At 39.7% G+C, this 27963-nt stretch overlaps 1 protein-coding gene across 1 annotated transcript; it reads left to right on the top strand.

Moving 5' to 3' along the window:
• The first annotated feature begins 576 nt into the window (after positions 1 to 576).
• On the top strand, positions 577 to 27963 carry UBE2D1 (ubiquitin conjugating enzyme E2 D1). Its single transcript, XM_074958995.1, has 7 exons — positions 577 to 767; positions 10969 to 11032; positions 11131 to 11162; positions 16614 to 16691; positions 17192 to 17297; positions 20632 to 20725; positions 24870 to 27963. The coding sequence occupies exons 1-7, from the start codon at positions 744 to 746 to the stop codon at positions 24913 to 24915; spliced, it is 444 nt and encodes a 147-aa protein (XP_074815096.1). The 5' UTR covers positions 577 to 743; the 3' UTR covers positions 24916 to 27963.

The following is a 27963-nucleotide window of genomic DNA, read 5'->3' as shown; positions in this document are numbered from 1 at the left end:
CAAACATCTTAATCATATTAATGTTTTTGACAGGGTAGAAGTGAAGTTGCATTGCTACTTTGATAGGCTGGTTGCATATTGTGGTAGCATTAAAATCAGTGCAGCTTGGTCTTTGCATTGCTATAGCCTTCTTTAGTTATGTCTACAGAGGGGACATTTTTGAAATATTCCCACTGGAACATCTGGGAGAGAGAACCATCTGGAATTTTTGAGTAAAGTTCCATAGTGAAGAAGACAAGGCCAAACTGCAACCTGAGTGCCCAAGGGGTTTGGTTGGTGGGGGTGAGACCAGGGTTAAGGTTGTGTTTCCATCCTTTCACATTTCTGTGGGAGAAATAACCATGGAGGAGATGTAACTGTAGCTTTGAATTTGCTCCTCGCATTTAATCCTAGGGTGAAGGCCCCTTGGGCGGCAGCTGGCAGCAATTGCCACCTCCGCCCTCGTGCTGCCCGCTGCGTGGGCCTGCAGGCTCCGCAGTGGGACGGTAGGGGGCGCTGCGCCGCCCTCCCGCCTCCGGACTACATGTCCCAGAATGCAGCTGGCGCGGGGCTCCGTCTATAAGTAAAAGCGGAAACAAAAGAGCCAGCGAGTGAGAGCGGAGAGGATCCGGTCCCGGTCCCTCACGTCCTGAGCCCGGCCTCCGTCCGGAGCGACTGCACGCGCCCAGCTGGGGAGTAGCCGCCCGCCGCCGCCTCCCAGACCCCCGAGCCGGAGCGCGTCCCCGCCCGCAGTATCGCCCCCCATGGCGCTGAAGCGGATACAGAAAGTAAGTGCGGCCGCGCCGGGCCCTGCAGTTGGGCGCCGGGCCTGGGGCTGAGCCGCGGGGAGCCCGGGCTCCGTGGGAGCGGGCGGAGGGCTCTGTCGCGGGAGAGCGGGGCCACAGGGGAGGTGCGAGGGGAAGGGAGGATCGTATTGGGAGAGCGGGGCTGGTGAGGGGAGAGGGAGGCTCTAGTGTCGGGGAAGCGGTTATGGGGGAGAGGGAGAACTGCAGGGAAAGGGCTACATGGCGGGGGAGCTGGGGAGAGGGAGGATCGTACTAGAAGGGAAGCCGGTGGTCGGGGAGAGGGAGGGTTGTATCGGGGAAGGGAGGCTGGATGGGCGCCGAGGAGAACGTCGTGTGTCAAGGGGTAGAATAATGGGTGTTGGATCTTGGCTGTAGTTCTGCTCTTCGGCGTAATGGGGCTTTCATATCTTTGCTATACCAATGGGGATATCGGTAGTTTATTGCTTCTGGGAGACTGTTCTTTGTTTCTCCTCCTCCATGGAAGTGGAATGTCAGTCTGTAGGTTGGAGGAGGATTACCTGTAGCACAGTATAGTAATGATGCTTCGCAGCTGCATGGCAATCTGGATACAGTTTAACATTAACCTTCACAAGGCCCAGGTGAGGTGGGCAGTTACAGTTATCTTACAGCTGGGGAAACTGAGGCAACAAGTAGTTGAAGGCTTGCCTATACAAGGGAAATATTGTGTGCTGCTGACAGCAGGTGTCAACAATGCAGTTTAGTTGCAAGTGTAAACAAGGGGGAACTGTGTTCAATGCCACTTCAGAAACTGCTTTAATTCTGGTATGGCCAGTGACTGGCCTGAGGTTCCTCAGCAGGTCAGTGGCAGAGCTGAGACTAGAATTTGGGGTTCCTGTTTCTCAACTCTTACCTTTATTCACCAGAAGATCATGTTGCTTCTAGACAGGATCATTGTTTTGGTGGAGGGGTCACAGCAGTTCTGATACATCCTTCATTAATCTCAGAGGGACTCTGTATGGGTCTAATTCGTCTTGTTCCCCTTGATAAGAATTGCTCTCCTAAATCTCTGAATGTGATAGAAACGTAAATAAGAGCCTGCTCAGTAAAGCAGCTTGCTATGTACTTCAGTTGATCATTTCCTTCCCGGTGTTGCATACTGTGTGCAAAGGCTAGCAGTGTCTCACTTTGAAGAAAGGGGACTCTCTTACTTAGGCCATGTCTAGGTTACAAGTGCTATAGTGGCATGGCTACAGTGCCATAGTTATGTTGCAGTAGCATTGTAGTGTATATGCTTCCTAGAGCAATGGAAGGGGTTTTCCCGTTGCCTTAGGAACGCCACCTTTGTGAGTGATGGAACTTATCACACCCCTGAGCGCTATAATTATGCGGACGTAACTTTTAAGCGTAGACCAGACCTCAGGTAGTCCTGCCCCAAAGAGCTTACAGTCTTTTTGCTTTTGCTCTATTTGTACAGTGCCTAGCTTAATGGAGTCCTGGTCCATGACTGAGACTCCTAGGCACTTTGATAATACAAAAAATAATAATTACTAATAAGCCACTTAAGTGCCCTGCTGCTGCCACATTAGGTCCGACACAACTGCAATGGAAACGTAGCTGCTACTAACCACTGTGATGCCTTCCTGGCTGTCATTCAGGGTATCTTGTCTTGGTCTGTCTGAGGAGCATGTTTCTATCTGGCAACTTTATCACATGAAATATACAACCTGGACATCTAGCAGGAACTCTGCACCAAGGAAAGACCAGTCCAGGTCAAGGCACGGTTGTTATGTCAAAGCAAAGTAAGCATAAATGTAGGGTTTTGTGGTTTAACAAGGGGGAGGGTGTAGCAGAGGGAGAATTCTTTCAGTCATTTATACATTAGGCACCAACAATCAAGGAAACAGCATGTGTGTAGGATATCCAATTTTTAATTTGTCATTAATGTCAGGAGATTGATCAAACTTACTATTGACACATTTCTTATCTTGAGTGTAAGGCTATACTGTTATGACTAGGGCTCCACGTTTGTCATGGAGGTCACGGATTCTGTGACTTCCTGCGACCTCCGTGACTCCTGCAGTGGCCCATATGGCTGACCCCAGGGTTGCCTGAGCAGTTGGCTCCAGGGACAGTCACACCTGCCACTGCTGGAGCGGCTCTACAGCCTGCCACTCAGGGTCCCGCTGCCGGAGTGGGTCCAGTGCCGGCCTCTGCTCTGGCAGCTCCGGGCAGCTGGCCCCGTGGACGGCCCAAGCAACAGCCGATGCAGCTGGCCTTGGGGACTGCCTGAGCAGCGGTCCTAGCAGTGGCCAGAGTGGCCACTGGCCTCCTTGGGACTTCCTCTACAGCGGTGGCCAGAGCTGTGGCTGGCGCCACCCCGCTCCCTCCCTTTCTCCCTCTCCCCCCCGCCCCACGGGCCCCCCTGGGGCAGCTGCTCCCAGTGGTGGCAGCATCCCACCTAAAATTCAATCAGGAGTATTCATGGTATAAGTCATGGACAGGTCACAGGCTGTGATTTTTTTGTTTCTTGCCCGTGACCTGTTCATGACTTTTACTAAAAATACCCGTGATTACATCATAGCCTTAGTTGTGAGCCACTAGGTCAAAGGTAAAGTACCATCATATAAAGTACAGGTATCAGGCTATTATGCTGATGCAGAAATGTTATACTTACAACTTTAACATTTTGAGAACATAGCTAACTAATCCTGGTTTTCTTTCCAATAATGTTCTATCCGATCCACAATTAGAAACATTGTCAGCCTATTTGGCCCTTGAACATATCACAAATGAGTTTGTAAATGGCATCTGTAAATGTCAAGGATTTAAATGAGAAAACGTCTTCTAAAAAAAAAACACCCATCTTTCTTTCCCAAATACTACTTGCCCTATCAGAGTCAGTCTTTCATTGCAACAAAAGAGATGTCTGTTATGAAAGGTAAGAAACATGGGTGCTCAGAATATTTATATGTATATCTTATCTAAGGTTATAAAACTGATATGTACTTCATCTTGCTATTGTTGATGCTGTGAAATTAGTGTGTTGTTTTCATCTAAAACACTATTTTGCTCTGTTCACATGAATAATTGCTTGATTTCTGCATTACTTTACGGTTGATGGTGGAAATGGAGGTTGGTGGTTCTGTAGTATCCAATTAACATGCTGTTAGTGAAGATATGACTTCAAATGTACCAACTGCTGAACGTAAAATCAAGAGATTAAAGCACAGGTTGGGAATTGTGAGATCCAAGTCTGTTCTGCCACAGACTGTATTTGTGTTGTTGAGCAAGTTATTTAACCCTCTCTGTAAAATGAAAACAATTCCTGCCTACCTCACATGGGTTTTAAGGTTCACTAAAATGTTAGCATAGTGCTTTGAGGTCCTTGGATGAAAGGTGCTTTATAAATGCAAAGTATGAGTGTATTTAAAGTTGTTTTGGTGTTGCTCTAGTACTCTTTTAACGAGTTGCTGTCCTCGTTACAAATTGGGACTGCTTTAATGACAATAGCCAGCACCCAAGTGGGAATGTCGGAATTGCTATCTTGGATCAGGTCCATTTAGTTCAGCATCCTGTCTCCAACAGTGGTCAATATCAGATGCATCAGAAAAAGATGTAGGAACTCAACAGTGGGCAGATCTGGGATATTTTGCCCCCCATGTTAGGTCTTGTCCTGATCTCTAATATATGGAGACTGACTCAAACCCTGAAGGATGAGGCTTAATATCCCTCCCCAAATCATCATCAGTCATGATAATTCTGGTTGATCATCTTATCCATATAAATTTACAATCCCTTTTTGAATCTTGCTAAATTTTTGGCCTGAATTTCTGTGGCAATGTTACAGTCAAATTATATGTTATGTGAAAAAAGTATTTCCTTTTATCAGTTTTGAATTTGCCATGTTTTGCTTTCTGTGAACGACCCCTTGTTCTTGTGTTATGAGCCAAGGAGAACAGACACTGAGGTTTTCAAAGTTTGGATTGTGACCCAGTACTGAGTTGCAGAATGCAAGGCACTGGGTCGCCTTGCTTAGCACCCAGGGACCCTAGTGGCCAGCCAGTAAAAACTAGTAGTCCCTACCTGTTCTGACACCACGGTGAACCCCAGAAGCGGCCAGCAGCAGGTCTGACTCGTAAGGGGGGGGGAGGGGCCACGAGGCCCTGCACCAGCTGTGGGGGTGGTGCTGGTGGGCAAGAGCCGTGCGGAGCTGCTTGTGCGCCTCTGCCTTGGAACCGGACTTGCTGGCTGCTTCCAGGGCACAGCACGGTGTCAGAACAGGTAGGGACCAGGAGACACTAGAGATAAGCCTGTGCCCCAATCCCCTGCCCCAACCCTCACCCCCCGCCTCCGCAACCTGGAGCCTCTTCCTGCACCCCAACCCCCTCATCCCTGACCCCACCCCACCCCAGAGCCTGCACCCAGAGCCCTGAGCCCCCTCCTGCACCCTGAACCCCTCATTCCTGGCCTCCACCCCTGCACCCCAACCCTCTGCCCCCTCCCAAACCCCTCATCCCCAGCTCCGTTGAGTTTTGGGCATCAACAATTTTCTTCAACTGGGTTGCCAGAAAAAGGGCTTGAAAGCCACTGATCTATATCATTCTTTATCTTATATACTTTTATTATGTCTCCTTTCTAAGATAAACAGTCACAATCTTCTCTAATCTTTTTTTTTTTTTTTTCCATACGTGAGTTTTGCCAGGCCTTTTCTGGATCCCTTCTCATTTCTACACTTTTGTTTGTGATGGGTTGATCAGTACCGCATGCAGTAATCCAAATGCGGACTGCAACATTGAATTTTACATAAAGGAATTATATTTTCTGGATTAATCTGCATCCCATTCCTTATGTATCCATCTTTTTTGAATCTTCCTTGTGTTGGAGTGAATACCACAACTTGTATGGTCAGAATATTTTAAGGAATAGCATCTGTTAGGTGCTTGAATGACTTGTGAATAAATTTGCACACTAAGAGCTTGTGCTGTGTACCTTATTAGTATTTCAAAATGGGGGAGATGAGAATCAGTTGGTTTATCTGTAGTTAAGACTATCTTAACTACACAATTGTTTTTAATCTGAAATAACTGAAGAAATGCCAAAGGAGGAGTGTGATGGGGTGGATGAGGCCCAGAGGCTCCCTGCTGGAGGCCTCGAAGTCCTGCCACACTAGTCCCAGATACAGAGCAGTTGGAGAGGCTGTCCAAACAGGCTAGAGTGGCTGCAGGGGAAGCAGCCCAGAAGGGCCCTATAAAAAGGAGCTCCAGAGACAGTTTAGTTCCTTGCTGGAGCTAGAGGAGTGCAGAAGGGCTCCTGGCTGGCAAAGGGAACTGCAGCACAATGGACAGTTCAGTGCTAGTGGGGAGCAAGGAAGAGCTCCTGACTGGCTAGTGGGCCTGATCTTAGAAGAGCCCTGAGCTAAGGGTAAGGCATTGGTGAAGGCTGGGGCTGCAGGGAAGTGGCCCAGAGAACTGAAGATAGTTTTACTAAAGGGACACAGTGGCACGTGGCTGCTATTCTGAAGGTTCCTGGGCTGGGACCCAGAGTAGTGGGTGGGCCCTGGTTCCCCCCCATAGGCCATTGGGAAATGGCCTACAATTGGACATCAGTAAACCTCCAGAAGGGGACTGAATTGTCAGGATGCCCAAGCTGAAGACTGGGGCCAAACCAGACTAAGCGGGCAAAACCATTGCCTCCAGGGAGGAAGCCCTGCGGATACAGCTTGATGGCAGGGCTGGGACTGGTTTAAAGACTGCGGACACACCCAACCAGAGGGGGCGCTCAGGAGAGGTGGGTGCCAACCCTGTTACAAGTAGATATGGAAGGGAAGCTGAAGTTGGTAGGTCCAAAATTAGACACCTTTTTCTTCTAGTTTGGGAAGTGAAGATGGTTGTTTTCTCAGGTCTCTTTCTTCTCCCTCACCCTCTGGAAATTTTAAAAAAAAGGGGGGGAGGGGGAGATTTTGTCATCAGCCAAGCTTCATGAATGGTACTACAATAACAAACTAGCATGCATGGATGAGAAAAATGGTAAGGAGACAGATTTCACTTTCATCTTTTTTTAACTGGTTTTCCCTTAGTTTAATGACCCATTTGAAATACCCTGACATTGTCTCCTTAAATGATGTACAGTTTTCCTACATGATTACAAAACCTAAAAAGACTAACTCTAGATGAAGGTATCTTATAAAATTTAGTTGGCATTTTTAGCCCATCTGAGAAGATGACAACTAGAACTCAGTGACTGTTCAGGTTTACTGTAAATGTTGGTGGTTATGTTGTGGGGCCTTAAGTCTGTGGGGCTATATAGAGGGCTCTGAGCAGATAGAATACAGTGGGGTCTTCATAGCTTTAGCGAGTACCTCAAAGAACTCTGGGAAGAACTAAGGGCTGGCAGATAATGCAATGAAGTCACTTAGAAATTCATGTCTATATAGACATACTGTCTCTGGCTAAGCTTGAGTGTTCTTATGACAGCTAGAAATTTTATATCTTAAAAATAGCTATGGGACTCGGGAGTTCTGTGAGATCAAGTGTCTGCTCAGATTAATAGTTCTAATAACATTTATGTTAAAGATGGCAGTATCTACTAAGGAAATGAGCTGTAATATACAGTGAACATTAGTAAGTGAACATATTTTCTTATTTTTTTAGTGTGTGTTGGTACTCTAACATCTCGCTAGTATCAGCATCATAGTTTCTGCTGTACCATATCTTTTTCTCGATGATCTATCCCGTAACACTGTTTCCAGACAAGGCACTTTTCAGAGGTGTACAGCACACAGGCTCCTAGAGCAAACTAATACCTGAAAAGAGGTATTCTACTCCATGGGAGAGCTATAGCCAAACCAGCCAAAAGCTAATGATCAGGAGATAATTGTAAATGAAGGATTCTCGCATATTAGTGAATAAGTGAAGGCAGAACAGTAAGGCTTGTCCATTGTGTCCTCACTACTAGACTAAACTTCACCAGTTGCTCCCAACTCTGTGACAAACCTGTCTTGAGTCCCTCAGATTTCCCTCTCTGTACTCCAGAGTGCATTTTAATCTGCCTCACACTAATAGGGACCCCTTGACTGCCTCTGGTCAGTGATCTGCTTTGCCATAGGACACAAGGGAGTTGATAGATTTGTGTCATCAAAATCATAGATTTAGACTGCACAATGTCTGATCTACACTGGAAGCTCCTTGGGACAGGAACAGCATCTCCTATTATCTGTGTACTGTGCAGCACCAAGTACGTAGTCAGCACTAAGCAAATAAAATATATACAAAATTCACTTCTGAGACTCTTGATGCTTGTAAGTTCTAATTGATTTCATAATGTATAGTAATGTGCTGCAGTGTAAACTAGACTTGGGGGTTCTGCAGATGAGTCTTCTGTAATTAGCAAATCTTTGAAAATTGGGGAGAGGCTACCACTGTTCGGTGCAAAGTATGAATATGCATGCTCTAAGGTCTTGCTGTATCTAATGTTAGGTAGCTCAGTGAATTTGTTCACATGGCTCTTCTGTGGAGAGCTGTTGTCCTACGGTTGGTGCTCAGAACCCTTCACTTTCATCTCTGTTCATGGACTTTGGCTATCATGTATTAATAGGGTTTGTTGAGAAGACACTTCCTTTATAAGCTACTATTTTTCCAGGGCTTACCTCTAGTGATCAAGGGGAAATGCGGTTTCTGATGCTTGTTCATAGCTCAAACTTAATTATTTGGAAATACTTGAAAAATTCTTTTTGGCTGTTCTTGTTTTCAGTGTGGAGGAACTTGGATGTATTTTACTTCAGAAAAATTATTTTTGAAAATCTAAATAAGTGGCTTTTGACACATTTTTGAAGTAACTAAGTTTAAAAATAAAGGGTGTTGTAGTCTTGTAGTGTACACAACTTTATTTTTTCCACTAAATTGAAATGTAAAGAGATGTTCATACACTTAACTGTCAGTGAAATAACACATCTGTGTTTCAGTATATAATCACATGTGCATACAAATGGTCAAACATCATCCACTAATTTGAATCTTACAATTAAAAAAATGTTTTCATTTTTTCCTATAAACTAGCAAAAGTAAATATAAAAAGAAAGCAAAATTATAGTTGCCAATGTAAATATATAATTGTGAAATTCTAAGCCATAACTCTGCTCCAGGTCAATCAGACATTTAACCTAACAGTAACATACATGTGTAGGGGAAAATATTGTCTGTTGAGAACCATAATCTAAAGTTTGCTCATTAATAGTTTTCTTTGTATTGAATTATGATGCACTTGTTGGATGATAAAAATAATCTTGGGAAAAAGGTAAAAAGTTTTATTTAAGCAACATGATATGAAGTGTTACTTAGTCTGTGTTAGGCTTCTTAAATTCATAGAGAATTAAGAATCATTACATTTTCATGTTAAGAGTATAAGTAATGCATTTAGACACTTGTGGGAAGTTAATTTCAAAAGCAGATAAACCAGTAGCTGTCTAGGGGGAATCAATAGAAAGTGAGGTTGTGATATATAATTACACTCAAGCAAAAAAATAAAAAGTGTAACTATAGTAAGCATGGGACATACACTTTGATTTTAAATATTGGGGCAAGGAGGAGGAAAAGTGGGATTTCTAATCTCTTTTGGTATAAAAATTCTGAAAACTAATCATGTTAATGATGTTGGCTGATGGCATGGACTTCAGTCTTTTGTTACTCTTTCTCTTCAGCAAAAAAGATAGGACTGTGTAAATAGAACACTTCTTTGAATCCAGAAATTCTAGGGCTGATCTCATATTAGAGTATCTGGACTAAAGGATTTTATGGCATGTGCCCACATTATCAGAACAATTGGTTATAATAACCGATATTGAAAGTACAATTTAAAATGAGCTATTCATCTTAAATGTTTCAGCAGTCTTTCTGTAATGAACCAGTGGCTAATTAAGCATGCTGATTGAACACTGACTTCTTAGAATAGGAGATGGTGACACCTTATTTGAAGGGAATACTGCATTTAATTTCTTCCCATGAAGTGAAAGTAACTATAAATTTATTTTAATTACAATGCAAACAAGAAATGCAATGCTTCATAAACCCCTTATCGCTTGCTCAGTATACAATAGGCAGTGCCTCCATGAGCTGAAATGTGTGAATCCAGTGCTCATGCCCTTGGGTATCCTTTGTTGTTAATAAATTACTATAGTCTCACTTTAAGGAACAACTAACTTTATTTTCCCTCCCAAAAATTTGTTCATGAGCTCTTACACCCTTGGCAGCTATTGAGTTTGTTTCTACACTTTTTAATTTATATTCCATTTTTATTAACTGAACATGAATACAGTAAGCACTGATAGTGACTTTCAGCAACAGCAGGTGGTTACCCAGCAGGAGTGTTTAAAAAAAGAGGGTGGTTGTCACAACCGCCAATAAGGAGGACTGTTGATAGTAGCTAGGGACAAAGAAGACATATGCAATATTCCCCTTTGGAAAGGCTATATCTAAGGACTAAAATAAAAACATGAACAGCGAGGAAGGGTAAATTAGCCAAGATTGACTTTATACCCTTTCGTAATGAAAAATATGATACTTGTAAAATACTGTATGAAGATTTCTGTTCAATTTTAACCTTTCTTGTTTTGTAAGCAAGACTGAAAAATAAGATTTACGAAAGTAAAGAAGCTGTTTATCCAGAAATATCAACGGGAGGCTAAATTCTGTTAGCTTTCAGTATTTGAGTATTCTTAATAACAGTACATTTGTGGAGCACCTTTTGGGAAAATCAGACATTTTACAAACTAGTTTAAATCAATTAATGTACATGGATGGATGGGGCCAAGATTAGGTCATGCAAAACATTGCAAAGTTAAAGGAACACTCAGTTAAGCATTTAAAATTTTCCCTTAATACTTTAAATAATTGAACTTAAAATAACACTTAATCTTAATTTTTTTCATCTTACGCTTGACATTTCACTGTAGAATTGATTTATTTATAATTTGCAGATCTATTTTACATGTCAGTAGCACAGTACTGCAGTTCTTGAGTTGCAAACACTGCAGGGAATGTTTATCTATTTGGGAAAACTTTCCATTTTTACTGGCACTTACATTTCTATTGTTTTTGGGTTTTAAATGTCCTAGATGTCTTATTTTAATCTAAGTATGATTAGAACTGAATTTGGCTTGATTCTTAGTTACCTCATTCTTCCTTGTAAATATTTTTAATCATTTACAATATTTTCATGTTTTTCATAGGAACTAAGTGATCTGCAACGTGACCCACCTGCCCACTGTTCTGCAGGGCCTGTTGGAGATGACTGTAAGCTCTTAATAATTTACTGCAAAGGTCTTAGTATAGTTTTGTCAGTTGAGGGAGGGGAAAAATTGTCTAAAAACTTAATGTGTTTTGTCTTTCAGTGTTCCACTGGCAAGCAACTATTATGGGACCTGTAAGTATGTAATTCATATAATTGAAATAATCCCAAACCCTTTAGAAAGTAGGCCTGAGGTATTGACTTTTCTGACTGTGGAAAGGATTCATTTCATACGAGCATTTGCACACCTATAAGCACCATAGTCTTGGATTAAACTATCAGATATTCAGGTTAAATATTTGGGGGAAACTTTTTGCTATTGTAGTAGTTTAGTACTTAGAGTATTCTACATACTCCACCTACTTTGTTACACTTAACTTTCACTTTCAGTAAAACTTAAAAAATCCCTCCTTTTTCTCTTGAAACTAAAAACAATTTAACCGTAAACAACATCAGTCTACACTGAACCTTTGGTTTACTATTCTGTTTCCTAAATGAAAAGCCTGTTGTGTGTTGTTTCGTTTTTTTCCCCAGGGATGATCAGTTAAATACTGTTATATGTTAGCTTCATCAGTCCAAATGGAAAACCATTATAGTAATTCATTTAGTAGTTCTAAATAGAATTGTCGTGGCACAGGGTGCGCTTGGGCCTTTAAAGGGTTAAAGTTCCTCCCATTCCTGTGATGTGGTTCTACCAAAAACAGAGCAATGTTTTGACTTGTTGTACAGCAATCATGGAAACCATAGGCTGCTGTATATAACGGATCTGCTTTCCTCAGTCCGAAGAAGGTCTGGGAGATGTTAGGATTTGCTGTAAGGCTCTCTCCCCAGTAGGTGGTTAGGGAAGGGCAAAAGTGCTAACTTTGTCAAAGGAAAAGTGCTTAAGAACAGAAAGAAGCCTGAAAAGGAAGCCTGAAGAGGATCTGAGCAAAGGACTGTTTGGGAGAAATACATAAAGAGTGAACCTCTGAGGGAAGAGATGTTTCACCCAGACCTTGATAAGGGGATCGTAGCCCAGATGTCTTTCCTTTTGGACTTTTTGTTACCACAGAGAGAGGATTTTTGGTTCCGTTGGAGGGCTAAGCCATCGAGCCAACAAGGGAAACTGAGGCCCTAGCCAAATCTGATGACGAGAAGGTGAGCAGCAGCATTACATGGTGAAAAGGAGAAAAAGGGAGTTGTGACTACTCTGGGACAACTTGTTTCAGCATATTTAAATACAACTCCTGCCTCCTCAAGAAAAGGATTAGGTCATAACCTACCAATGGAACATTAGAACCTGTTGTCTGACACTGTCTCTTGGTGGTTTTATCCGACTTGCCACTGACCCACAAGCTCTGTGACTGACTGACTTGGGCCTGCTTTATCAATAGTGGATTCATATTCACATGAGCTGAAGCTACCCTTCTGGTTTAATGACTGCTTCCTTTCTTCTGCCCCCTTTGCACTACTGAAAGGTGAACGGCAAAACTGTGAAGGGACGTAGAGTTCCGACGAAATTTGTGTGATGAATGTCCCCATTAACAATGCTGTGAGGCTTGTTCAGCACAAAAAATGGAGGAAGTGGAGGAAATCTTTTAAAAGAAAGCTAGAATGTGTCCCAATAGTGAATTACCTTGATGACCTGAATAACACACACCCTCATCCGGCTCCCCGCCCTTTACAGTTCACCTTTAATATCCTGTAGCAGAAACATTCTTTTCTCTCTATGTATTGAACTTGCACAGGAATGAAGATATACTTATCTAGTGGAGAATGGGAACAGATCCCTTTTCAGTCCATCTTCCATCCATATCTGGCATTAGGGAAGGCCATGATATTCGCATAGTGCACTTGATACTGAGAGAGATATGAAAAATGACATATATTTTCAATGCTCCAATTTCCTGCTGGACTGTAGAAAGCACAGGACTAAAATTCACTTTCAGAATTAATGTCCCATGTCTGGAAGTAGGATGACTTGTATGCTACTTTTGCGTCCACCCAGGGTAAATATTGCACACTGATTGTTTCAAATGACAAGTCTGGAGGGGTAAAGTATCTCTCTAGATAGTAACTTTCAACCAGTAGCTAACTTTTACAGGTGCAGTTACAACAACAACAAAAACTAGGGCTGTCGATTAATCGCAGTGAACTCATACAATTAACTCAAAAAAATTAACGGCGATTAAAAAAATTAATCGCGATTAATCACACTGTTAAACAACAGAATACCAATTGAAACTTATTAAATATTTTTGGATGTTTTTCTACATTTTCAAATATATTGATTTCTGTTACAGCACAGAATACAAAGTGTACAGTGCTCACTTTATATAATTTTTTATTACAAATATTTGCACTGTAAAAATGATAGATAAAAGTATTTTTCAGTTCACCTCATACAAGTACTGTACTGCAATCTCTATCGTGAAATTGTAACTTGCAAATGTAGATTTTATTTTTATTTATTTATTTATTTATTTGGTTACATAACTGCACTCAAAAACAAAACAATGTAAAACTTTAGAGCCTACAAGTCCACTCAGTCCTACTTCTTGTTCAGCCAATCACAAAGAGAAAGAGAATTGTGTACATTTACGGGAGATAATGCTGCCCGCTTTTTGTTTACAATGTCACCTGTAAGTGAGAATAGGCGTTCGCAGGGCACTTTTGTAGCCAGCATTGGAAAGTATTTATGTGCCAGCTATGCTAAACATTTGTATGCCTCTTCATGCTTCAGCCACCATTCTGGAGGACATGCTTCCATGCTGATGATGCTCGTTAAAAAAAATAGTTTGTTAATTACATTTGTGACTGAACTGCTTGGCGGAGAATTGTCTCCCCTGCTCTGTTTTACCCGCGTTCTGCCATATATTTCATGTTATAGCAGTCTTGGATGATGACCCAGCACATGTTTGTTTTAAGAACACTTTCACTGCAGATTTGAAAAAATGCAAAGAAGGTACCAATGTGAGATTTCTAAAAATAGCTACAGCACTCAACCCAAGGTTTAAGAATCTGAAGTGCCTTCCAAAATCTGAGAGGGACAAGTTGTGGAGCATGCTTTCAGAACTCTTAAAAGAGCAACACTCTGGTGCAGAAATTACAGAACCTGAACCACCAAAAAAGAAAATCAATCTTCTGCTGGTGGCATCTGACTCAGATGATGAAAATTAACATGAGTTGGTCCGCTCTGCTTTGGGTCATTATCGAGCAGAACCTGTCATCCGCATGGACCTACATCCTCTGGAATGGTGGTTGAAGCATGAAGGGACATATGAATCTTTAGCATATCTGGCATGTAAATATCTTGTGACGCTGGTTACAACAGAATGACAGGTGACATTGTAAACAAAAAGCAGGCAGCATTATCTCCTGCAAATGTAACCAAACTTGTTTGTCTGAGCGAATGGCTGAAGTAGGACTGGGTGGACTTTATAGGCTCTAAAGTTTTCTACGTTTTATTTTTGATTGCAGATTTTTTTTGTACATAATTCTACATTTGTAAGTTCAACTTTCATGATAAAGAGATTGCATCCGATGAAGTGAGCTGTAGCTCATGAAAGCTTATGCTCAGATAAATTCGTTAGTCTCTAAGGTGCCACAAGTACTCCTTTTCTCTTCACTTCAGTACTTGTATTAGGTGAATTAAAATATACTATTTCTTTTGTTTTTTACAGTGCAAATATTTGTAATAAAAATATAAAGTGAGCACTGTACACTTTGTATTCTGTGTAGTAATTTGAAATCAGTATATTTGAAAATGTAGAAAACATTTAAATAAATGGTAATCTATTGTTTAACAGTGCGATTAATCACAATTTTTTTAAATCGTTTGACAGCCCTACCAAAAAACGTTAGAGTTCATAATCTAACTATTGGAGCCTTTGTGTAGTGTTATAAATCAGGGTACAGTATGTGAGTTGTAGATTTGGCAGAATTCTTTTTTTATCATTTTGACTGATAATTATTTTAAGCATCTTTTTATTTTTATCAGTTTAAACTTTCACTTACCTGGTTAAGGTAAAGCTTTCTAACCATTAAAACACAAATTGTCAATATCGCATGTCAAAATATACAAAGAGAATATCTTAAATCAAACTCTCATAAGTTCTCAAGCAGCAGTTTTCTCAACTTGTTTATCTGTACGTTTTGATTAGTATTGATGGAAATATTTTTTGTTGGTTTGTGTGTGTTTGGTGAAATCGACACTTACCAATAAAAATCTAATCCTTCCAAGCCTAGTTATCCAACGTTAAGCGATTAAGTAAAGGATTGTCTTCATTCTGAATTTTTATATGTGGTACATGCCAAACACAGTGTAAATGTGTGTTTCCTCTTCATCAATGTTAAATTTGTTTGATCTTAAAAGCTTTTAAGATGGACAGGTCCATTTAATATGCATGCAAACTGTCATCTTATTCCTAGCTAGAAGTATTGTGACAACCACTTTTGGTTTGGTATTATGTAACACTGACTTCTTAGCAGTACTGTTTTCAAACTTTTCTCTTACTGAAAAATTTCTTCATTTGAAATCTTTAAATGAAGTGTTCACATGGCTTTCCCTATGGCACTCTTTCCTAAATAAGTAAAAATGATATTTATGGTGATTTTTAAGATAGATTTCTTTTTTCCCCTTCTCCTCCAAAACAAAGAGCAACAGACCACCTTAGATCTACATAGGGAATCTGAGAAGCCAGTGTACTTGCACTATTTTGTTGCAGGCACCAGATTCCTAGCAATTACATTAAGGATACCAAAGAAATTTGAAACTATTATTTTTTCTTAGTCAGAAGTCACAGGGATGCTTTAGCTTTGAGCCCTCAACCACCTAATCTTGGGGTTTTTTTTCCTTCATAATTATGAAAATGAAGGGTTTCCTCAACAGATGACTGCAACAGAAAGATATTTCTCTTTTAACTGTGTGAAACCTGGACTTAAACCTGTGCACATGTTCTCTAACAAAATGCATGTTCACAGATTTGTACAGGTCACAAAGATGTTGTGTGTTTTAAAAACTCCCTGATGTCATCATGATCAGCTGAGTAATGCTGGAAAACCCTACTCTTTGCACCTGCAAAGAGAAATCCCTTCCGAAGGTAAGTATATTTGTGGCTTAAAGCTGGAGGAAGGCCCTGATTGTAGCAGAGCAATTGTGGTTCTGTTGCACAGAGGGCATGATAAGGAGGGGCTGCGCAGAGGTTCTGTGCTGCCATGGAACTGAGTTCCAGGAGCACTTCGCTGCCTGAACATGCAGGGGAGCTAGCTTGGAGCTGGTGGATCAGCAAGTAAGTAGATTCACCAGCCAAACATTCTTCCTTCTCTCTTTTCTCCCAAAAAGCGATGTTCAGTAGGGTGTGGGTTTCTGCAGTAGTGGTCAGGGATGGCTCCGCTGTTGCTCCACAGCCTTGGGGGAGGATTCCATCCCTCATTGTCAGCCGCATGCCTTCCCAGCACAACGCCCGCATACTTGGGCTGTGTGTTGGTGAATAGATTTTGGTCCAAAGTTGCCATAGTTTTGAGAAGGCTCTTTAAATTCAGAAAGGACCCTTAAAAAAAAAAAAAAAACCCAGTAGCATAAATCCTGTTTTTTGTCTTTTACAGCCTGATAGTGCATATCAAGGGGGAGTGTTTTTTCTCACAGTACATTTTCCAACAGACTATCCTTTCAAACCACCAAAGGTAAATACTTAATTGTCCTAAAAGTGTTATAACAAGTCCTAGGTTAGGGCTTTGTTTCTGTGTCTTACCTGTTTAAAACTCAATTTTTTGAGTTAAAAGCAACAAAGTCAAATACCTATTCATATTGATTAATATAGCAGACCAAATGTTAAAACTGGGTTATAAGGTCAGATATTTGTACAATAGGCTATGGTTTGAGCATTGGCCTGCTAAACCCAGGGTTGTGAGTTCAATCCTGGAGGGGGCCATTTAGGGATCTGGGGCAAAAATTGGGGATTGGTCCTGCTTTGAGCAGGGGGTTGGACTAGATGACCTCCTGAGGTCCCTTCCAACCCTGATATTCTATGATTCTATGATTAGTGGTGATAAAAGTCCACGTTGTGTTACTTCTGTGAATGGCAACTCTAAAAATAAATGACTGGATATTAAAGGGGCAACACTTATGGTGCCAGTTGTAATAAGCAGAGCTTGAAGCTAACCTCTTTGTTTGTTGTTCACAGATTGCTTTCACAACAAAAATATACCATCCAAACATAAACAGTAATGGGAGTATTTGCCTTGATATCCTGAGGTCACAGTGGTCACCAGCTTTGACTGTATCAAAAGGTAACTCCATAGATGTGCTAATGATTTTATGCATCTGTAATAGTAATGATGGTGAACATTTTGATGACAATATGGCATTTTTAGGTCAGCCTTACTGTGTATTCCTACACTGACAGTAGCTGAAAAACAGCAGTAGCATAGGGTGGGAGTAAACTTTTATCCTACACAGTATTTAAATGGGGAATTCAACAAGATTCCTGATTCTTTCAGATCATGCAACCTTTTTTACACTTCAGATGTCACATTAGACAGTGCGTCATATGTATGACTAGCAACTATTATTCAATTTGTGCCACTTAAGTGTGGGACGCTGGGAATGGAAAAACAATTTAGATGTAGGCATTGTATTTAGTATTTTAACATTAAAGAGGTGTCATGGGCGCTGGCTCTGAGTGGTCAGGCACCCTGCCTCCCTGTGACTGGCTCAGTTAAGGAGGATAAGCTAACCCAGATCTGTCTGTGAATAGTTAATTGGAGAAGTAGCTGGGTGCTGTTTAATTAGTTAAGGAACACTTGAGCCTTATAAAGGATTATGAGGGCTCAGGTAGGAGCCCAGAATACAGAGAGAAAGCTCTTGAGATTGTTCCTAAATGGGGCTGGGTAGGAGACTATTCCCAGTAATATCTCCTCGCAGAGCAGGGGAGAGGAACCACACCCAGAATGTGCCAGAGGAGAGAGATAGAAAAGCTTCCCAGGGAGGGAGGCCTGAGAGACCCTGAGTTAGCAAGGGAGAGACTTCAGAGATGCCAGCAGCGGAGAAGCCTGGGGACTTGTGGCAGAAGGAGAGGCTTGTTTGCATACCATGTGTGGCAGTTGATTAAATAAACCCAGACCCCTGTAAGGGCATTGTTCACTGAATACAAGCCTCATTGAACTTATTGAAAGCGCACCAGGGGAAACTGAGGCAGAGACATAACTATGATTGCACAAAGGGCTTCCGGGGGTGCTCCAAGGGAGGGTAGCTGGTATATCACGGGGGGTTCTGTTGTGTGTGTGTGTGTGTGTGTGTGTGTATATATATATAATATAAAAATAAATCACAAAACAATAGGTTTACTCTCTCCTCTATATGCGCATGTAGTGTATAAAAAACGTTCACTACATGCGCATATAGAGGAGAGAGAGTAAACCTTATGTTTTGTGATTTATCATAAACCCACAAAAGCAAGGAGATTCCAATTAAATGGAAAATCCTATCCTTCACCCATCCTGTCCTTTATCCATGGCTTGGTATTGAGGCAGATCTAAAATATCGGATGGCTCACTGCTTTGGAGATCCTTGCTACATGTTAGCATAAATAGATGAATTTAGGGTGGTGATCGGGATTGGCTCTGAATCATCATCTTGTGGGGTAAATCTAGCCTTTTAATTATGCTTTTGTGGGGGTAAGGGAAACTGTTCTGACTATATCACATTCTTGTGTGAGATTGCACAGTCTGTTGGCCCTCAAATCTTCAGCAAATAAAACTGCTCAATTATCTAACCAGTCTAGTGTAGCATTCAGATTTTCTCAAGTTTTGAAGCATGTTAGCTCTTGGAATAGTAAGGCTGAGGTTAGATTTGCGTGGCACAGCTCTTCATATTATTGGGGTTGTAGGAGTTCCACGTAAGGTGTATCTTTCTTCAAGTGTAGGCACCAGAACTGCTTTTCATTTCTCATCCATACTACTCATTACACTTACCCACTCCTTTCCTTGACACTCTGTATATAGTGATATAAAATACAATCTGACTATTAATGATGGAACTTCTTTAAAAATGTACAGGGTTAAACAATGTAATGTTTCCTTAGGTACTTAATAACGCCCTGAACAATGTCTCCTTTTAGAATAGTGTCATTACGTTTTCAGTTGGAACAAGACAAAATTGTTAGTCTTCATCTGATCTAAATTGCTCCATTCAGGTGCAGCTATTATAGCTTCTTGTGTAATGCAGCTGCTGCCCACACACCCCAATTCTGTGCAAGACAGACTCAATAGCTACATAAAAAAAGTCTCTAAATTTACTTAGATTGCGGGGTAGATGCATAAGTAACATCTTGTGTATATTTGATCTGCAGCTTTCTGTATAAATTGGCCACTTGTCCTGTCACTGAGCAACCATTGTCTTGTTCCCTATTAATGTCAGAGGACATATTTAAAAAAAAAAGAAAGAAAAGGGGAGGAAAAAAAATGTCAGCCATTTGCATCTTATCATTGTCTCAGATTTAAAGGCTACACTCCATGTTTTTCTTAAATGCTCTTTTATTAGTAGTGGTGAGTGGTCTGTCCCCTGGTTCACGCTTTAGGTAGAATGCTTTTAAAGTCTTAATTTCATTCATGTGCGTATACATTGCATATCTCAAACTGGTGCCTCACCTGAATGGTTGATGGAAGTTTTTTTTTTTCACTTGCACATATGTTCTTGCTGAGCAGGATTAAAGGACTTTGATGTGACCATATGTCTGCTAAAGTGGTCACTGCTCAATGTGACCAGTCAAGCAACTTGAGTTGTCAAATATTAGTGTCTTATGTTGATATTTGTAAGTGCCAAAAACTTCAGCACAAAATGATTGAAACTGCCACAGCCCAAAATACCATTTTGAATTCAGTTTAATGCTACTTTTTAATGTGGTAAAATTAAATCTGCCTGAGAATGCCAAGAAATTAGTACTGACATCTGTTTGTGGCAAAACTTGTAGTGTTTAGAATTAAAAATCTAATACCTAGTGTATTCAAATTGGGTGAAAATTTTCATATGCAGTCTTACTGGAGAAAATAAATCTAAGATGGCTACAAAATGGGAAAAAATACACTAAAATCTGGTGTTGCACGATAGTGACACAGAACATAAAATAGATGCATTTGTAATTAGTACATGCTGATCCTGTGACTCTGCCCTAAGCCCTCTGTCAGAAAGTCAGTCTCTCTCAATAAGAAACTAATTGTATTGGTTTTAAAGCAAAATGGCCTGCAGTCTGATAAAATGTTCACATGACCGTATGTAGTTTTCTTTAACGTGTGTAAGTCAAAATTGTCCGTTTCACTTCTAAGGCCTGAGTCCTGCAACGAATTCCTCACAAGCACATGGGTCTGCATGGTTTGTTGTATTTTGCATCAGGTTCTTGGAGTGTACACTCTCTGGGTCAGGAACCATATCCTCATGTATGTCTGTACAGCATTGAGCAGAATGGGACCATGATCCTGAGTGAGGTTTCTGGGCAGACTTGTAGTATAAAGATTTAATACTAATGATGTGCATTTGTTTCCCAAAATTTATCACTGTATATAGTAAGGTATTATAGAAAATAAGACAAAGAAGTAAACCCTTCCTTAATCTATTTTCTTTTTTTAGTTTTATTGTCCATATGCTCCTTACTTTGTGATCCTAATCCTGATGACCCTTTAGTACCAGATATTGCACAAATCTACAAGTCAGACAAGGAAAAGTAAGTATAACTTTTTGATATTTAGAGGCTTGCTTTTAATCTGCTACGCATAAAATATTCCCTCTCATTCTTCAAAGACATTCTCTTCATATACGCTCTCAAAACTTAGGTATACCAAAGATATACATATCTAAGCCTTTAAACAATAGAATTTTAACAAGAACCCAAATTATAATTTTATAACTTCAACTAAACCACTTTAGTAGACTGTAGGGTTACACAAATTAACATTGATATTTCCTAATATTTTAGTGCACAAATCTGTACATACAACCTTGACACTTCTTTTGTATGTTTACATTAGTTTTAAATTACATGAGGACAAATAACAGAATATATTATTTGAGATGGGATGTTGGTCCTGTTATGAAAGACTTGTTAGACTTATGCCTCTGCTAAAAGGTTAAAAGATATTGAACATGGATATTAAATTTTGACATTTGATTTCCCAAATACAACTTCTGTCTAAAATATAGAAAATATTGAGAAGTTTTTTCCATAGTCACATTCATCTAACAAACAGCAACATCCTACAGCAAAAATGGACCTTTCTTCACCTTGACCTCAATTTAGAACTGGTGGGATAGCTTGTATCTGGATGGCAACTAGTGGCTGCAGTAGTGCATACTTCTGGTGCAGAAGAGATTTAAATTGAAAGGATTTAATCTCTAAAGATATCATATTGACTGGATTCCTACTCTTTGGTCTTAGTCTTGTTCTCAAAGCGCGCCTGGAACTCCCAAAGCTGAATTTTGATGGTTTCAGGCAGCACTCTGTTACACATCCCTGCCATGGGGTGGCTTGAAGCACTGTGATCCAAGTACATTGCATGGCTGTAGCCCCGGGAACATCTGGTACCAGTGTTTTGTGGTCAGCTGAGTCTCCAGGTCTTTGGCACAGAGTGGAAGCTTATCTCCAGAACAGTGCTGTGCAGAGTGAATTGTCTGAGCATTTCAGACTCTAGAGGATTATGTCTCTGGATATCTCAGGAAGTTGATGCCTTGGCACACTATGGGGCACTTCACATGGGGGTGGCTACAGGCTCTGGGCCCTCAGAATATTGCAGACCAGATTTGGGAATTTCCAAAAGGTTCTCTGGAGTAAATTTGGAATGCCAGTGTCTTTGAATCTCTGGAGCTTTCCCCTGGTGTATCTGACACTAGCACTGTGAGTGTGGCTTGAAGAGCCAGGTGGTGGTAGCTCAGGGGGCAGGGAGAAGGCAGAGGAGGAGTTGTGTATCTCAGAGAGCTTGTACTTGAGACAATCTCCTCCACAAGTAAAGCTGCTTATTTCCAATGAGACAGGAACATCTGTATATGCTTCCTTCTTCTAATTCCTGTTTCTAAACCTTTTTCTTAGTTTAGCGGGAATATGGATCCATTGGTCCTATAACCACAATCTGAGTGTTTTAACAGTCATTCCAAATGGTGGAATGATTGACTACTCTAATGAACAATTGATGTGATAACAGAGTAACTTGGAGGTGCACCAGTCTTCCACACCAGGGTGCTCAAAGTAGTTGGGGGATTGAACTTTCTTCCTAGAGGTCGTGTGGGACATACTGTTTCTTGGTCTGGATAGTCCAAGTCCAGGATGTGGTCTGACTCTTTGCTAAAACAGACATATTGAAACTCTGTTGCAGCATATGCCCTAAACTGTGTTCTGCAACAGTATTCGAGTACCTGTGACATCTGAACCACATAAGAGCATTTTAGTGGGCCTGAAAACACAATACATAATATCAGTGAAGATGCAGCAAACACATCTTGCTCTTAGTGATGGTCTTAAGCCCTTCCAGATTCCACAAATTCATATTGTTCGCTCTTTGGATCGAGTATTTGGTAGACACTATTAGGTTGGTGGACGTTGTGTTTGGGATGCATGTTGGCTACCTGTGATTCTGGCTGAAATCCTAGCCCTATTCAAGTCATTGGGAGTATTGCCATTGACTTCAGTGGGGCAGTATTTCACTCGTGGTCTTTATGCTAATTGTTGGTAGCCTCTGGGGTCTTTTTCTTTATTACCTTAATCAGTTACACTCATTGTTCCAGGATCTCTAGAGCCTGTATGGAATATCTGGAAGAGATCACAACTGCTTGTAACATGTGAACAAGCTTGTGTGTGCCTGCTGCAATAATTTAACAAAATACTCATTAATAGCAGCACTAAGATGAAAGGTACTTACCAGGAAAATGTTTGACATTGACTGTCATCTACATATTACAGATAGAATCCGATTTAGCTTTTTAATACTCATCCATTCAGGAACTTTTTGGTACACCTGCAGATGGGCCGTAGTTCTTCCTCACTGGGCACAGTTTTCTGAAGGTAACTGAAGATTGTTTTCAATTTGAAAACTGTTCTATTTGTCAAGTTGTGTTGGGGTCTTTGCTTATGTTAGGTGGAGGTTATGGTCGTCTTAAAGGATATTCCTCTGCTGAAACAGTCTTCCTTGTCCATGCAGTGGATATTTTTGCAGACTGTTAAGATGTTTTTTCTTGCCAGTTATGATGATTGGTGTAATCAAATTGTCTGACCCATTTTGCAAGCACCTGCCCCAATATTTGAACTTGTTTGTATATCTGCCTTATAATACAAACCCTATTGTTCTCAAGATGAAGAAATCAGGGCTCAGCCTTTGCCTGTTCATTTACTCAATATTTCTTCCTCCTGTTGTTGATGGGGGGGGGGGAGGGGAGGGCGGCGCAGGGGAGTAGTGTTGAAAAGTCTCCACATTTCTTAAGGTGGTGTGGAAATTCCCATACAGTTTATTGGAGAATCTCTTGGTTTATGGAGACTCCCTCTTTAAAGTGAGGACTAAGAATCCAATCGGTATGGAATGGTTTGAGAGAGGAAAATTTGCCTGTAACTCTGCTTCATTGAAGTTATCCTTTGGTTGGCTTTCTATTAAACTTATCTCCTCTCAGATTTGGTCGGTGAAAGTTATGGCTGACTAAACTCTGGTTATGCTATACACTGACTTTTACCAATATTAACTTAAGAGTCCAAGGAGTTATGTTCCATTAGCATGTGTTTTGCAGATTATGGAGACTACTGCAGTTAGTGCACTAGTTACATATATTGGCATCTTAAAGGGAGGCAGTTAGGTTTTGCAAAAGTTCTTGCTTCAACCTTTTATTTGAAGAAGGAACTAACAGGTGGGGGCACAAGAGGCTACAGAGCCTACAGTCAGGTGTTTAATATACCCAAGTGCTGCTACCAAGGCATGGAGAGAGTTGGCAGTCCCCAAACTCCTAGATTTGGGAGTTCTGGCCAGTCTCATGAAGAAAGGAAAAGGCCCAAGGATAGAAATCCAGTCAAATGATACTTTCGGAGAAGCATGATTACTTCCCTTTTGAGTGTCAAAGTTCAGATGTTGTTGGCAGACAATGGTAGTTGTGACACTAATTGACAACTATAAGGAGAATTTTAAAAAAAAAAAAAACTTCCTAGGTTTTGACCTAGTTCAATAAAAGACCTTTTATACCTAAATGATATTTTGGAAATAACTTTCTAATAATGACATTAACAATTTGACCTTGTTCATTCTAATGGTATGTAATTAGCTTTAATGCAATTCTTACCTTTCTTCTAGGAAAAGTCTTTAAAAACTTGTTTAACTTACTGTAAAGTGAATTTCTACAGCCAAAATAGAGTTGACAGTGAGAAACAGATGGTGGAATAAAAGAATCTTGTGCTTCAGTATATGGTGTGCATTGTTTTAATGACCTACTACTTGCCTGTATTAATTAGCTAATGTGTTTCTAATAGTCATAAGTATGCTAGAGTTGTTGATTTTTGGCACTGTTGAGTGCACTGTAGAACTATTAGCAAAAGACTGATTACATATGCACAAACTGTAGATTTCTTACATTTTAATGCAATTATCGACGACTGCTGTGGTTAGACTTTATTTTTTTTAGGTAGCTCCAAAACTGAGCATGTGTATCTATATGCTATGAATTACGTATTTTGTTTCTTGAGGAAAGAGAGTTACTATGTAAAACATTCTTTATATTTCACAAGTTTATAATCAATCCCAAAAGGTAGAGAGCCAGTAACGCATCATTTGAGTACTTACATAGATGCTGTGGATCATATATATACCTATCTTCATTGAAATGCCTTCTTTCTATACGTACAGATACAACAGACATGCAAGAGAATGGACTCAGAAATATGCAATGTAAACTTGTGAAGACTTTTTCATATATACCACAGAGTACTGTAAATTCTAGGTTTTTTCAAAATTAGAAGTAAATGGAGCACAGTTTACTGTTTCAATGTACCATGAGGCCCTTTTTAATTTTTACCCATGTAAGTGTGTTTCTGGAGCAAGAAAAAACAAACTTCCAAAAATAATCTTAAAACTGTGATGAGACTATTTATCCTTTTTGTATGCTTTGCAAAAGACATTTATTGTGGTTTTTAAGACTCTTGGACTTCTGCATCTTCAGCCTACAAGATCCCTAATGCAGTTGTAAAGCAACCAACTTATTTTTTGCTGAAAAACTAGATGCTTTACATGAGAAATACTGTATGTGTCTTTAAGATATGTTGTCAATTTCATGAGTCCGTTCAAAATTTCATTCTGTTAGTTGTTATATAATTTGTATTTTTTTACTGTATAGACTAAATATATTTTATTTACCATGCAAATTAATTCATTTAGACTTTTTTTCCTTTAGCACAGTATTGACATGATACAACTGCTAGTAATGAAATCAATGAGGTGTTGCTCCCTATGGGCTATTATACAGACTGATTGCAGATTTCTTAAAACCTAAAATGATCTTTGCACTGTAATTCTTAACATGCTGATTATGGAGAAACACTTGGTTTTTTTATTCTGTTGCATACTTGACTTAATTTTATTGCAATGTGAACTAATTGCACTGCTATGTAGAAAGATGTAACTGTTTTGTTTGTTGCTATTCATGACTGATTTTTTCCCCCTCTATTGGCAACATAATATTCTCACAGACCTTTTACAAATCTTACTGTAGCTTTTTCCATATAAATAAAATGCATTTTCTACTATTTGTCTTGGCTATTATTTAAATCTTGCATAACCTTGTAAGTGCTTGCTCTAAAATTAAAAGATCAAAATATTAAGTTATGCATGTGAATTATAGACAAAGGGGAAAATAAAGCCATGCATCTGATATTAATTCTAACTGTGTTGCAATGAATTTTGTTAGCTGTAGCCCAATTTATTTAACATGTTATGCCCATTGCTTTGTATTGTGTGGGATTCAACTTTGCTGAAATCCTACACTAAACACATACAAGTAATTCTCTTTTGACAAGAAAAAATCAGATGTTTGGGCATCAGACACTTCTCATAAATTGATATAAATGTATACTTTCAATATCAGAATATCATGGTAAAGAATCTTCCCTCATTTATGTCTAACAATATTTTGGTCTAATATTTTTCACACGTGAAGCTAACTTTTCCATTAACTGCGTCATCTAAGTCTACTTCACAATGCATGTAGAAAATCCATAGTATTGGAAAAGCAGATTTTGTTTTTAAACTAAAAATGAAAGCGTTTTAATCTCAAACCACAGATTCCCCTCCCTCCCCTTAGGATGCTAAATTAAATAATTGTGTGTGTAAAAAAATATATGCTTTGAACTTTCTGCATTAAGCAAAAGTGGATTGAATGGGAAATTTGCTACCACAGGAACCAAAACCTTTGAGTGCAAGCTAACTCCAGTGCTTTCTCTTACACCAAGGAAGAAATGCCATTAACGGTAGCAAACACCTAACTGGAATGTGTAGAACAGCATGCATGCTAGAAACTCTTTTTCTACCACTGGAATTTTTTATTCATTAATACTTGTTTAAAACTCCTTGATTCACCATTGCCAAGAATATGAAACAGCAGCACAAATTGGTCAGTTGTGAAATGTCACTGTTTTTCTAATACATACAGTTGACTTTTGAGAGCAACACTTAGTGGAGAAGCACTGAAGTTTTTTCTTTGCACTGCTTCAAAGAATGTCCCGATTATACACTGTAGAATATACCATCTTTAAAATGGTCAATAAAAGTCTTTAATAGTAAAAATAAATGAGTAATTCCACTCTACTTGAAATGGGACATTACTGCTAGGGAAGCTAAACTATTCACCATTCATTTGTTTTGTGTAATATCTCTAGTGGGTGGAAAAGGCTTCTGAGTAACAGAATCTTTCCCAGAATTCTTTTACATTTGTGTTTCTTAAATTTTTGTTAGTTATATGCTTGTACCAGAACAAATGGTTTAAATAGTTCTTTGTGTCTTATGGTTAACGATGTGAAATTTGGAAGCTTGACTTGCATGTTAAAAGGAATTAATTATTCTTTGTCTTTTACTTTACTAAAACATCAAGGCTAGTTTGAAAATGTTTATATGTAAATTGGCAAAATTTGAGTATACACCATACAAAAAGGAATAGCTTCCCATCATAATGCAAGATCTTTGGGATGAGCAATAGAAATCAAATTAACTGACAATGATGATCTGACTGCAGCACTAGTTTTTACTCTAACCTTATAGGATTCTTTGAAGATAACTGTCTTGAAGACATTCTTTGTAGAAGTTTTCTCAGTGGTATTCAGTCTCTTGACTCAGCTATCAATCTACCTTAAATAGTCTAAACTTTCTGTCCAAGAAATAACATACCTACTATCTATAAGTCTGATATTTTGATTTCTTTGACTGGCATTTTAGGTAATTCCAAACTTCATCCACCAGGACAACATTTAAGCCATTGTTGAATAAGCAAGGATTTTAAGAATTTCCTGGTAAATGTTCTGTCATCACTTATTAGATGATGCATTATGAAGACTTTTTCTTTTCTCTCTTCAGAAGGCTGCTCAGTCCTGCTGCTTTCATTATGATGGAATAAACAATGTATAAATAATCTGTGCTTCCCTCCTCTCTATCGAGTCATATTCTACCGTTCACTGTAAAATGCTTCATCTGATTGTCCTCTCTACGGTGACATTGCCACAACTAAAGGATCTCTGTATCTCTGGAAATTCTTGAAAATGTAACCTTAGTTTTATTCTTATTTATTCTTACTCTAATATTACAGATGGCTTGCTTTCTAATAACTTGTTCAACAAATTTCTGATGTTTGTGTGGTATTTTCTGCCTAAAGATGCCAACTGAGGCCTAAAAGATAAAAATTAAAAATGTTTATCTGTCTCTGTTAAAGAATAATTTGCTCTTTAAGTACTCATAT

Source organism: Natator depressus, chromosome 7, assembly GCF_965152275.1.
Source record: "Natator depressus isolate rNatDep1 chromosome 7, rNatDep2.hap1, whole genome shotgun sequence".
Taxonomy (NCBI): domain Eukaryota; kingdom Metazoa; phylum Chordata; order Testudines; family Cheloniidae; genus Natator; species Natator depressus.
This window is presented reverse-complemented; position numbering and strand designations above follow the sequence as displayed.